Below are 14,456 nucleotides of genomic sequence, written 5' to 3' on the forward strand. Positions count from 1 at the left end.
CTCCTGGTCCCACAGTCTCTTGGGGGGTTCAGGGAAGCTATCTGGGGGGCTTCGGCTCCGGCCTAGACAGTTCATCCATATTGCAGTGGGCCTTTCCTAGTCTGTGCACAATGTCCAAATAGTCACACTGAAGTCCAAGGCTCCACCACAACAGTCTGTCAGTTTCCCTTTTGGGGGGCCGGTCGCACACATAGTGCGGAAGGGGGTCCAATGCCCAAACAATTGCCAACCACTGTCTTCCAATTGTGGCATACCCCACCTCCCACCATAGCAGTATCCTGCTCAAACAGGCCACAGGGTGCTCCTGCCCATAAGGCCCCTCCTGGCTCAGTACTGCTCCCAGTCCGTGCAATGACGCATTAGTTCGTACCACAATGTCCTGGTCCTGAAATTGCGCCATCTGCACTGGAGCTGGTATCAAAGCCTCCTTCAATGACTGGAATGCCAACTCACGAGCGGGTATCCAGTCCACTGACTTGGGAAGTCCCTCCCTGGTCAACTCTGTAAGGGGTGTCACTACAGCACTAAGGTCAGGGACAACTCGTCTGTAGGGCCTTACAGTTTCTGAGGTCAGTACCTGTCTTAGGGTTGTGAGCCGGGGACAGTTTCTGGTTGCCTCCACCCCCACTGGTCTGGGCCTACCACTGTCTCCCCCCACTCTATACCCTGGGCACTGCACCTCTGTCATCTCCACCTGGCATCTGTCTGTACTACCTGTCAGACTTGCCCTACCATCCTCCTCCAATGACCTATGACTAGGGGAACCTACCCTGTCACCTAGGCCTGTCCTCACAACCTCGTCTGCTACCTGTTCCATAGTGATGGCGGACAGATCACCAGCCTCTGAGCTCCGTGTGGAATCCACCACGGGTAGGCTGCGTGTCTTCCCCGATCTACTTGGCACAAGCAGGGGACCTTGCTCCCTAACTGGCCTATCCCCTTCTACCTTCCTGGCTACCCTGTACCTTAACCCTCCCCGCCAGGTCACACTCACTGCCGCTATCCCTGAAAGGCCGCTGCCAGTTTGGCACGATATGCCTTCCAGATATGGGTCAGCAAGCTGAGCTTCCCTGAACTCCTGTCTGGGGCCCTCACTTCTTTCTAAGTAGGGACAGTCTACAGGGGGATATGGGTTGGGATCGCTAGGGTCAGTCTGGTTGAGGTCAGTCAAAGGGAAGTCAGTGTGGTCATTCATACTCACCGCCGGAGTTGGCAAACCACTAGGGACAGGAGCATCACTGGGCACCCACACAGGATCCAACGAGCTGGAACCAACATCCTCTGCGTTGCTAGGGGACGTAGGCATACCAGAGGCAAAAGGCATGCTGGGTAGATGTGCCGATCTAGCCGCTGTAATCTTTTCCTCTGGCCTGGTTGATGCTGTGGTAAGCTGCGCTGGCAGTTGTCTAGCCGCTGTAGTCTTTTCCTCTGGGCTGGGCAGTTCTGGTGCAGTTGATGTAGACTGTGATCCGGAAACTTGACTCCGGGCGATGGCGGCAGCAAACGTGGTAACGATTCCACCACCAAGGTCATTCCCCAGGACCACATCAGTTGGAAGGCCATCCATGACAGCAACATCCCTCAACTCTGGGCCAGCTCCCCAGTCCAGGTAGACTCTCGCCACAGGTACCTCTCGCTCCATTCCGCCTGCCACGGTCACTTTGGCAGTGCGACCTGGCAGTACTGCGGCAGGATCAATTAGGCAGGGGCTTACAACAGTTATTGAGGCCCCAGAGTCTCTTAATCCTTGTCCCTGCAGGGGCCCCACTTGGACCGTCTGCAGGTGCTGCCACATATTTTGGGGTGGCCCCTTGGCCATGCAGATGACTCTCTCTGTAGAGCTCACCTGATTCTCCCCACACTCCATTGGACTGACTGGAGTAGGAACAGTCTCTTTGGGCTCACCTCCCCGGGTCAGGCAAGCAAGCCGGGCTCCAGCACTCGGATTTGGGGCACGAGTCTGGGGTGCTTGGGGTGTGGGACAGTTCATCCTCAGATGTCCGATTTTCCCACAGCCATAACACTTCTTGTCCAGTCGGGGCCCGGTGTTCTCTGATTATTTGCAGGGACAGGGCAGGGCGATTGCTGGCCAAGAGCACCCGGGTTGGAGGATGCCCGCTTTGGGGGGTGATGAGCAGAAGAGGGGTGTTCCCCTGGTTGTACAGTCCATTGGGGTCTGCTGCTAGTCGGGCGCTTCTGCCCTTGTGGCCGAATTGCCACATACTTGTCTGCTAACTGGGCCGCCATCTTCAAGCTGGGTGGCTCCCGGTCTAGCACCCACTCCTTCACCTCTGGGGCGCACCTGCGGTAGAACTGCTCTTGGCATAGCAGATCAATCAGTGCGTCCCAGGTAGTGGCACCAGATCCCTTCACCCACTTCACCACATACTGCCTCAGCTGGGTGGCGAACTGCTCATGGGTGCTGGTAGGGTTCTTGGGCAAGTCCCGGAACTTTTTCCTGTAGGACTCAGGAGTGACAAAGTATCGCTGTAGGAGGGCCCTTACGACTTCGTCATAGTCACCGCAGTCCTCGGTGGCCACTCCTCGATAGGCCTCCAGGGCCTCTCCATGCAGTGTGGGCACCAGGTGTCTGACCCACTCCTGCTTGGGTAAATCGTGTAGTTTACAAGTCCTTTCAAATACTTGCAAATGTCCATCAATGTCCCCATCACTGTCTGCAAACTTGGCAAACTGTATACGTCCTGATCTGGGTACAGCAGTCTGCAACGGTGCTTGGGGTACCACGGACCGTGGTGCCCACTCGTCATGCCACATCCGAATGATTAGCATACGTTCTTGTTCCGTTGCCTTTTCTCCCAATTCCGCTAGCCGATCCGCTAGGGTATCCATTCGTTGGGATCCCTGCCATGCTGGGGAATGCTGAGAAACATAACTGCTGCGAGAGGGGGCGGGACTTGTTGCTCTCACCACGTTCTGAGGGGCGTCCATTGTTACGCTGGCCGCACTTTCCACCTCCGTCTGATGCAACTCCACTCCGCTGTTATCAGTCATCCTGCGCGTTCTCCTGAACTGCAGTTACTCCTCTCCTGAGTAACTCGGCTTCTCTCGTCGGGTGACCGAAAAGCCGCCTGGGATTATCCCACCGCTATGCCACCAGATGTGACCGGACGCCTTTCGCCTAGGCCGTCCCTGGTCACGGGTTAGCGCTTTTGGACTCCCACTCACCGTCAGTGACCGCCTGTCACTAACTCCGCCCACTGCACCGTGGGCGTTTAACGATGCTGCCACCACCAAACTCTACCATTGGCGTTTGGAACCGCTTACTAGGTACACTCAGGCTCCTGCCTTGGAACCTGGAAACGCTTCTGCTGCGTATGCGTTTGATTAACTGCAGACACACCTCCTGTTTGGTGTTGGCTGTTCCCACCTGATCCCTCGCAATGGACCAGGTCTGCACCGTAGCTGGCAGAGGGCGTGAACTTGGAGACACGGAGCTCTTACCCAGAACAGCAGGAGAACGGAATAGCATTTTTGCGCAATTTCTGTTGGTCGCAAGATTGAGGCAATTGGTAAAGGCAAACGGTGTTTATTTGCTCAATGTCTTAAAGAAGACCCTCCCTTCCGTCTGAAGGGGAATATCAAACAGCAATTCTCCACAAAGGATTTCCAAAGATGTACCACATACAGGAATCTTATCAGCAGCTCTTCTCCTCATAGAAGTTACACGGTTGTACACATACAGGGCTCACAGTCCCTCTTTTTATGTCACTCTAACACACAACATCACAGGGGGGCAAATCCACCCTGTGTTCCCTCTAGCCAATCATTCTAGCTCAGAAAACATAAATTAACAACATATTACATTTCAAAGGAGTCTCTCAATATCCTCCTTCCTAATCCACCAACACAAACTGATTTATCATACGTTATACTGTCTCCTATAATGTTGGTATAACATGTCACAGGAAATAGTAAATGACATTCATCCTTATCAGTCAGTTTGGCATTTCCAACCTTAACACATTCAGTGACATCCAAAAGGTTCTTAACAACAAATTGTCTTTTCAAAGTAAGTTCTGTACATGAACTATCATAGGTCAGGATGATAACATGTCACTTCCTATGTCAGGAGGTGAGAAGGTCTCATAACCATTTCACTTATAGCTACAGCCTTCTAAAACAACTTACACATTCCTTATAAGTGCATTTTCTCTACAAAATATACATGTAAACCATATAGTGCATAGCCTATTAAATATACGTTGCTTCATGCACTAATGCATTGCAGCAATACATATATACTTTGATACAGTTTATTATAAACCATGTGCAGTGTCCCTTTACACTGTCCTTTTAAAAATGACGGCAGAGCACGGGGGTTAACCCTTTCAGTGCTGTGGCAGCCATTAACCCCGTGTGGCCTGCCTCCGGCCACACCCACCCTGCGCTGTTCTACCTGCATAAGTTATTGTTTTCCAGGTTCAGACGGTTGTTTTTATCCAGGGTCTGATTCGGATGTTATTGTTTCTTTTATAACACATTTTACTACTTTGTACATGAATGCTGTCGCTTTTTTATCTCCTTTCTCCTTTTATTCCAGCTCCCCTCGGGCACAGTTTATTTAGACTGACTTGTAGGGGGGTATAGAGGGGGAGGAGCTAGCTACTATTCAAATTTATTAAAGTGCCAGCTCCTGGTTAACCCACTTCTATACCCATTGTACTGAGACTCCAGTGTCCCCTGTGGAATCGGAGAAAGGGATTTATCGGTAAGTACCAAAATCCTGATATCCCAGGAGATGACGTGTGTTGTGAATGAGAAGGGGGCGTGCTTTAGTCTTACGGCCGCTTCTTACCCTCGGTCGTTCAGCTAACGATCTCATCTTAGGACCTCAACTTGTGATCGCTTCATTTGCATATCCGGCCCCTTTCCTCTACGATCGTGCGGCCACAACAACTGACTCTGAATGAGGCCCACAGATCCCGAGCTGCAGCACTGAGCAGGGCACGCAGATCCTGAGCTGCAGCGCTGAGCAGGGCACGCAGATCCCGAGCTGCAGCACTGAGCAGGGCACGCAGATCCCGAGCTGCAGTGCTGAGCAGGGCACGCAGATCCCGAGCTGCAGCGCTGTGGCGGGCACGCAAATCCCGAGCTGCAGCGCTGAGCCGGGCACGCAGATCCCGAGCTGCAGCGCTGAGCCGGGCACCCAGATCCCGAGCTGCAGCGCTGAGCCGGGCACTCAGATCCCGAGCTGCAGCGCTGAGCCGGGCACGCAGATCCCGAGCTGCATCTCTGAGCCGGGCACGCAGATCCCGAGCTGCAGCTCTGACCCGGTCACTCAGATCCCGAGCTGCAGCTCTGACCCGGGCACACAGATCCCCAGCTGCAGCTCTGAGCAGGACACACAGATCCAGAGCTGCAGCGATGAGCCGGGCACACAGATCCCCAGCTGCAGCGCTGAGCCGGGCACAGAGATCCCGAGCTGCAGCGCTGAGCCGGGCACACAGATCCCGAGCTGCAGCGCTGAGCCGGGCACAGAGATCCCGAGCTGCAGCGCTGAGCCGGGCACACAGATCCCCAGCTGCAGCGCTGAGCCGGGCACAGAGATCCCGAGCTGCAGTGCTGAGCCGGGCACACAGATCCCGAGCTGCAGCGCTGAGCCGGGCACGCAGATCCCGAGCTGCATCTCTGAGCCGGGCACGCAGATCCCGAGCTGCAGCTCTGACCCGGTCACTCAGATCCCGAGCTGCAGCTCTGACCCGGGCACACAGATCCCCAGCTGCAGCTCTGAGCAGGACACACAGATCCAGAGCTGCAGCGATGAGCCGGGCACACAGATCCCCAGCTGCAGCGCTGAGCCGGGCACAGAGATCCCGAGCTGCAGCGCTGAGCCGGGCACACAGATCCCGAGCTGCAGCGCTGAGCCGGGCACAGAGATCCCGAGCTGCAGCGCTGAGCCGGGCACACAGATCCCCAGCTGCAGCGCTGAGCCGGGCACAGAGATCCCGAGCTGCAGCGCTGAGCCGGGCACACAGATCCCGAGCTGCAGCGCTGAGCCGGGCACAGAGATCCCGAGCTGCAGCGCTGAGCCGGGCACACAGATCCCCAGCTGCAGCGCTGAGCAGGGCACGCAGATCCCGAGCTGCAGCACTGAGCAGGGCACGCAGATCCCGAGCTGCAGTGCTGAGCAGGGCACGCAGATCCCGAGCTGCAGCGCTGTGGCGGGCACGCAAATCCCGAGCTGCAGCGCTGAGCCGGGCACGCAGATCCCGAGCTGCAGCGCTGAGCCGGGCACCCAGATCCCGAGCTGCAGCGCTGAGCCGGGCACTCAGATCCCGAGCTGCAGCGCTGAGCCGGGCACGCAGATCCCGAGCTGCATCTCTGAGCCGGGCACGCAGATCCCGAGCTGCAGCTCTGACCCGGTCACTCAGATCCCGAGCTGCAGCTCTGACCCGGGCACACAGATCCCCAGCTGCAGCTCTGAGCAGGACACACAGATCCAGAGCTGCAGCGATGAGCCGGGCACACAGATCCCCAGCTGCAGCGCTGAGCCGGGCACAGAGATCCCGAGCTGCAGCGCTGAGCCGGGCACACAGATCCCGAGCTGCAGCGCTGAGCCGGGCACAGAGATCCCGAGCTGCAGCGCTGAGCCGGGCACACAGATCCCCAGCTGCAGCGCTGAGCCGGGCACAGAGATCCCGAGCTGCAGTGCTGAGCCGGGCACACAGATCCCGAGCTGCAGCGCTGAGCCGGGCACGCAGATCCCGAGCTGCATCTCTGACCCGGTCACTCAGATCCCGAGCTGCAGCTCTGACCCGGGCACACAGATCCCCAGCTGCAGCTCTGAGCAGGACACACAGATCCAGAGCTGCAGCGATGAGCCGGGCACACAGATCCCCAGCTGCAGCGCTGAGCCGGGCACAGAGATCCCGAGCTGCAGCGCTGAGCCGGGCACACAGATCCCGAGCTGCAGCGCTGAGCCGGGCACAGAGATCCCGAGCTGCAGCGCTGAGCCGGGCACACAGATCCCCAGCTGCAGCGCTGAGCCGGGCACAGAGATCCCGAGCTGCAGCGCTGAGCCGGGCACACAGATCCCGAGCTGCAGTGCTGTGCTGTGTCAAAGTGTGAATATACTTAACATGTATGTATTTTAAATGTAAAGGAAAATGCACCTACCTTGATTTCTCTGGGCGTCCAGTGGATCCAGAGTCCTCAGTGGGCCTTGGTTGCCCACCCCTGGAGCTCAGATTCAGGCAGAGGTGGCAGGCTTGGTCCCTTAGTAGATTCGTGGAAGTACGTTTTGGAGGGAAGATATTTCATTGCAGATGTGAAAGAGTCTGGGCATCGCTGAGGAGTGACTACTCCCCACTGTCCATAGGGGACAATGTTAAAGGTGAGCATGCCTTGGGCATTAAATGCAAGACACATGCACTTAATTTGATTGGGTGACAACCATAGGGTGTACTTACCTCCTGTAGTAATGTGTATTGGAGTGGCATAAAAGAAGTCCTGCCAGCCAGGTTGTGTGTATATCTTTTCGAACATCAAGGATTGTACTGCTGTGAAACATCTGTACGCTGTGATTCCCCCTTAAGCTGAGGGGAAGAGACTTTTTTAAGACTATTTGAGCAATAAACATCTTTGCCTTTACAAACAACTACATCTGAATCCTGCGACAACAGAATTGCGCCAAACACTATTCTGTTCTCCGGCTGTTCTGGATTGAGCCCAGTGTCTCCAAGCTCAGGCACTCTGCCAGCTACTGTGCAGAGCCTGGTCCAACGCGAGGGATCAGGGGGAATCAGCCAACACTGATCAGGGGGTGTGGCCGCAGTGTGTACAAGCATACGCAGCTGAATCGGTTCCAGGTGCCGGTGGTAGGAGCTTGGGTGTACATAAGTGGTTTAAAGCGCTGATGATAGGAGCTTTGGTGGTGGCAGCAACATATCCACCCACTGCGCAGTGTGTGGAGTCAGTGAAAGACAGGTATTGACAGTAAGAGGGAATCCCTAATAGCCCAAGATCCAATGGGGATCGAAACTAATCAGTCATCGGGTAGCGAGTAAGGTCATCCAGTCACAAGCGCAAAAGTTGTTTTGTTCTCCAGCTTTTCTGCATTGAGCCCAGTGTCTCCAAGTCCTTTAATACTCAGCCAGTGTAATATAATTGCGGAATGCTCACCCAGTGGTATATAGCTGCGGGGCGGCATGCTCAGCCAGTGTAATATAGCTGCGGAATGCTCAGTGTTATATAGCTGCAGAATGCTCAGCCAGTGTTATATAGCTGCGGAATGCTCAGCCAGTGTTACATAGCTGCGGAATGCTCAGCCAGTGTTATATAGCTGCAGTATGCTCAGCCAGTGTTATATAGCTGCGGAATGCTCAGCCAGTGTTATATAGCTGCGGAATGCTCAGCCAGTGTTACATAGCTGCGGAATGCTCAGCCAGTGTTACATAGCTGCGGAATGCTCAGCCAGTGTAATATAGCTGCGGAATGCTCAGTGTTATATAGCTGCAGAATGCTCAGCCAGTGTAATATAGCTGCGGAATGCTCAGTGTTATATAGCTGCAGAATGCTCAGCCAGTGTTATATAGCTGCGGAATGCTCAGCCAGTGTTACATAGCTGCAGAATGCTCAGCCAGTGTTATATAGCTGCAGTATGCTCAGCCAGTGTTATATAGCTGCAGTATGCTCAGCCAGTGTTATATAGCTGTGGAATGCTCAGTGTTATATAGTTGCGGAATGCTCAGCCAGTGTTATATAGCTGCGGGATTGCTCAGCCAGTGTTACATAGCTGCGGAATGCTCAGACAGTGTTACATAGCTGTGGAATGCTCAGTCAGTGTTATATAAATGCGGAATGCTCAGCCAGTGTTACATAGCTGCGGAATGCTCAGCCAGTGTTACATAGCTGCGGTATGCTCAGCCAGTGTTATATAGCTGCGGTATGCTCAGCCAGTTTTATATAGCTGCGGAATGCTCAGCCAGTGTTATATAGCTGCGGAATACTCAGACCGTGTTGCATAGCTGCGGAGTGCTCAGGCAGTGTTAAATAGTTGCGGAATGCTCAGCCAGTGTTACATAGCTGCGGAATGCTCAGCCAGTGTTACATAGCTGCGGAATGCTCAGTCAGTGTTATATAGCTGCGGAATGCTCAGCCAGTGTTACATAGCTGCGGAATGCTCAGCCAGTGTTACATAGCTGCGGAGTGCTCAGCCAGTGTTATATAGCTGCGGTATGCTCAGCCAGTGTTATATAGCTGCGGAATGCTCAGCCAGTGTTATATAGCTGCGGAATGCTCAGCCAGTGTTACATAGCTGCGGAATGCTCAGCCAGTGTTACATAGCTGCGGAATGCTCAGCCAGTGTAATATAGCTGCGGAATGCTCAGTGTTATATAGCTGCAGAATGCTCAGCCAGTGTAATATAGCTGCGGAATGCTCAGTGTTATATAGCTGCAGAATGCTCAGCCAGTGTTATATAGCTGCGGAATGCTCAGCCAGTGTTACATAGCTGCGGAATGCTCAGCCAGTGTTATATAGCTGCAGTATGCTCAGCCAGTGTTATATAGCTGCAGTATGCTCAGCCAGTGTTATATAGCTGTGGAATGCTCAGTGTTATATAGTTGCGGAATGCTCAGCCAGTGTTATATAGCTGCGGGATTGCTCAGCCAGTGTTACATAGCTGCGGAATGCTCAGACAGTGTTACATAGCTGTGGAATGCTCAGTCAGTGTTATATAAATGCGGAATGCTCAGCCAGTGTTACATAGCTGCGGAATGCTCAGCCAGTGTTACATAGCTGCGGTATGCTCAGCCAGTGTTATATAGCTGCGGTATGCTCAGCCAGTTTTATATAGCTGCGGAATGCTCAGCCAGTGTTATATAGCTGCGGAATACTCAGACCGTGTTGCATAGCTGCGGAGTGCTCAGGCAGTGTTAAATAGTTGCGGAATGCTCAGCCAGTGTTACATAGCTGCGGAATGCTCAGCCAGTGTTACATAGCTGCGGAATGCTCAGTCAGTGTTATATAGCTGCGGAATGCTCAGCCAGTGTTACATAGCTGCGGAATGCTCAGCCAGTGTTACATAGCTGCGGAGTGCTCAGCCAGTGTTATATAGCTGCGGTATGCTCAGCCAGTTTTATATAGCTGCGGAATGCTCAGCCAGTGTTATATAGCTGCAGAATACTCAGACCGTGTTGCATAGCTGCGGAGTGCTCAACCAGTGTTATAAAGCTGCGCGTAATGCTCAGTCAGTGTTATATAGCTGCGCGGAATGCTCAGCCAGTGTTACATAGCTGCAGAATGCTCAGCCAGTGTTACATAGCTGCGGAATGCTCAGCCAGTGTTATATAGCTGCAGAATGCTCAGCCAGTGTTATATAGCTGCGGAATGCTCAGCCAGTGTTATATAGCTGCGGAATGCTCAGCCAGTGTTATATAGCTGCGGAATGCTCAGACAGTGTTATATAGCTGCGGAATTCTCAGCAAGTGTTATATAGCTGCGGAATGCTCAGCCATTGTTATATAGCAGCGGAATACTCAGCCAGTGTTATATAGCTGCGGAATGCTCAGCCAGTGTTATATAGCTGCGGAATGCTCAGCCAGTGTAATATAGCTGCGGAATGCTCAGCCATTGTTATATAGCTATGGAATCCTCATCCAGTGTTATATAGCTGCAGAATGCTGTCAGTAGAATTCCATATTACATTAACTGCAGAATTACAGCATTCCGCAGTTCTATAACACTGGCTGAGCATTCCGCAGCTATATAACACTAGCTGCAAAATGTTCAGCCATTGTTATATCGCAGTGGATTGCTCAGCCAGTGTTATATAGCTGCGGAATGCTCAGCCAGTGTTATATAGCTGCGGAATGCTCAGCCAGTGTTATATAGCTGCGGAATGCTAAGCCAGTGTTATATAGCTGTGAAATGCTCAGTCAGTGTAATATAGCTCTGGAATGCTCAGTCAGTGTAATATAACTCTGGAATGCTCAGTCAGTGTAATATAACTCTGGAATGCTCAGTCAGTGTAATACAGCTTCTGAATGCTCAGTCAGTGTAATATAACTCCTGAATGCTCAGTCAGTGTAATATAACTTCTGAATGCTCAGTCAGTGTAATACAGCTCTGGAATGCTCAGTCAGTGTTATATAGCTCTGGAATGCTCAGTCAGTGTAATACAGCTCTGGAATGCTCAGTCAGTATAATATAGCTCTGGAATGCTCAGTCAGTGTAATATAGCTCTGGAATGCTCAGTCAGTGTAATATAGCTCTGGAATGCTCAGTCTGTGTAATATAGCTCTGGAATGCTCAGTCAGTGTTATATAGCTCTGGAATGCTCAGTCAGTGTTATATAGCTCTGGAATGCTCAGTCAGTGTAATACAGCTCTGGAATGCTCAGTCAGTATAATATAGCTCTGGAATGCTCAGTCTGTGTAATATAGCTCTGGAATGCTCAGTCAGTGTAATATAACTCCTGAATGCTCAGTCAGTGTTATATTGCTCTGGAATGCTCATTCGGTATAATACAGCTCCTGAATGCTCAGTCAGTAGAATTCCATATTACATTAACTGCAGAATTGCAGTGAAAAATGTGCCATTAATATTATTTCTCTTCTTCCTGGTCTCTTTGTGGCCATTCAGGATGGCAGTGACACAGATCTGCACTATTCAAGCATATTCCATCATCCAGGCGGTGTACGAACAAAGCAGGAGAAGCCCAGGAAGAGGAGGGCAGAGGAGGTGGAATATTCTCCTGTGAGGATCGCAATGTCTGCTCTGCCCATCGCTGCTACACAGCACCAGAGCAACACGGACGAGGCCAATATATGTTATGCCACCCTAAAAATGCATGTACAATATTAACCTGAATCAAACAAAACAATCTTCTGAGAATTGGTCAAGTGTACTCTTATGCACTGGGACTCAGACTCACTGACAGGACAGACAAGGACACAAGCAGGACTGATGGACAAACACACTGACAGTGCTGGGAGACATGCTCACTGAGGCAACAGAGAGACATGAGGAGTGTTGGGAGACAGGTACAATATATACAGGCAGACTGACAGAGCTGGATTACAGGCTCACAGGACAGACAGACACACTAACAGTGTTGGAACAAAGACAAAGACAGACAGACACACTGACAGTGTTGGGACATGGAGCAGACACAATCCTTCTGAACTGGGAGACAGGCTCACATGTCAGACAGACACATTGACAGAGCTGGAAGACAAGCTCTCAGGACAGACACACTGACAGTGCTCTAAGACAGGCTCACAGGACAGACAGACTGACAGGTTAGTCAGACACACTGACAGTGCTGAAAGACAGCCTAAAAGGACAGGCATACAGACTATGCTGGAAGACAGAATCACATGACAGACAGATAAAATGATAGTGCTGGAGTACAAGCTCACCGGACAGACTGACAGTGCTGGAAGACAGACACACTGACTGTACTCTAGGACAGGCTGACTGACAGACAATCTAACACTGTACTGGGAGACAGAAAGACAAGATAGACACACATGCTCACAAGGCTCACCTGATTACCCCTGTGGATCAGATAGGTACAGTCTCCCCTCCTGCCTGAGCTTTGTGCTGGGTGCCTCCAGATGACATAGACACTAAGCACATGACATGGTGTACACTCATTTTCGGCACCTTGGAGGTAAACCCCCCATGGCACTCTGGTATGATCAATATTCTAAAAGACTTGCAAGCCATAACCCTGTGACCTGTATGGACACCATCCCATGCAGCTTAGATCCATTAAAGGATGGGCTTCCTGGTCCCTCTCAGAGGGTAGTTAGGGTTTAAAGAAAGTAACCACCTTCCCTGCCCTGTACAAGATAAATGAGTAAACTTTTTTTTAAAGTTTACATGAATAAGCAAACAATGAAAAATAAATGATATTTGCCACCCCCTGGACTGGCTGCTGATAATCAGGGAGTGTGGGGTCTGCCAGTAAAAGTGCCACCCCCTGGACTGGCTGCTGATAATCAGGGAGTGTGGGGTCTGCCAGTAAAAGTGCCACCCCCTGGACTGGCTGCTGATAATCAGGGAGTGTGGGGTCTGCCAGTAAAAGTGCCACCCCCTGGACTGGCTGTTTATAATCAGGGAGTGTGGGGTCTGCCAGTAAAAGTGCCCCCCCCTGGACTGGCTGCTGATAATCAGGGAGTGTGGGGTCTGCCAGTAAAAGTGCCACCCCCTGGACTGGCTACTGATAATCAGGGAGTGTGGGGGTCTTCCTGTAAAAGTGCCACCCCCTGGACTGGCTACTGATAATCAGGGGGTGTGGGGGTCTTCCTGTAAAAGTGCCACCCCCTGGACTGGCTACTGATAATCAGGGAGTGTGGGGGTCTTCCTGTAAAAGTGCCACCCCCTGGACTGGCTACTGATAATCAGGGGGTGTGGGGGTCTTCCTGTAAAAGTGCCACCCCCTGGACTGGCTGCTGATAATCAGTGAGTGGGGGGTCTGCCAGTAAAAGTGTCAGCTGGTACCAGACTTTCTGAGAAAGGAATCTTGTTATTGCTCCACAAACGTATGACATTGTTCCTTTATAGATAGGAGATCCCAGAGAGGGGGGTCCAAGTGGTCCGTACACATGGTATTTGCACTTCATAATGCTGCAGATCACCACACAGCGGCAGACGGGATCCTGATGTTGTGTTTTGCCGTGAATCACATTATCAAGCCTTAGGGGCCTATTCATCATATTATAAATGGCCCGCGTATTTACGTTACCGGGCCATTCATCATGAGGGGTCTGAATAGGACCACCCAATATTCAGCAAAGTCCAAAAACTGAAAGTTGTCGAAGCTTGCCTGCAGAAGAAGCGCCATCTTCAGATGGCGCTTGTTCTCGTAGGCCCCGCTACTTCCTATGGGACTGAGTTCCGGGGTTGTGAAGAGGGATCTGAGCAGATCCTTCTCCCATCTACTCACTGACTCCCAGGCGGCTTTGTGCATGCGTGACCTCAGGTCACGCATGCACATAAGCCGGCCGTGAGAACAGGTAAGTAACGCAGCTTTTTGTAGCAGCTGATGAATTGCAATGATGAATTGCTCCGGTGTTAAGTAACCCCCGTGCCAAGGTGAATACTTCATCATCGAAAGCCATATGGCCCCGGATGAGGAATCGGCCCCTCTGTCTGGCCCACTTCCCAAGGAGAAAGGGCAGTCCAAGTATGGACAGTGGGTTGTGGGAACAGTTGGGAGAAAAATAAGAGGGGACAGAATGGATGGGGGGAAATTTTCCTTCAAACACAAAAGAGGGGACAGACTAATACAAAGGCGGGTCACATAAACACAGAGGATGGGATCGAACATGAAGGATTAACGGAATCAGGGATGGGCATGGGAGGAAAGGGTGTCTACCAGCAATGAGAAAGGTGTAACGGAATCAGGGACGGGCATGGGAGGAAAGTGTGTCTACCAGCAATGAGGAAAGGGTAACGGAATCAGGGATGGGCATGGGAGGAAAGTG

General features: G+C 52.2%; 1 protein-coding gene across 1 annotated transcript in view; it reads left to right on the forward strand.

Annotated features, from left to right (window-relative positions):
- LOC148443032 (uncharacterized) overlaps window positions 1-11,826 on the forward strand; it is a 32,111-nt gene extending 20,285 nt beyond the window's left edge. The window contains exon 5 of the mRNA XM_088463363.1: window positions 11,605-11,826. Within this exon, the coding sequence (XP_088319489.1) occupies window positions 11,605-11,826 (222 nt within the window). The remainder of the gene's footprint in view (window positions 1-11,604) is intronic.
- The last annotated feature ends 2,630 nt before the right edge of the window (window positions 11,827-14,456 follow it).

Source organism: Taudactylus pleione, unplaced genomic scaffold (genome assembly GCF_031769625.1).
Source record: "Taudactylus pleione unplaced genomic scaffold, aTauple2 ptg001349l, whole genome shotgun sequence".
Lineage (NCBI taxonomy): Eukaryota > Metazoa > Chordata > Amphibia > Anura > Myobatrachidae > Taudactylus > Taudactylus pleione.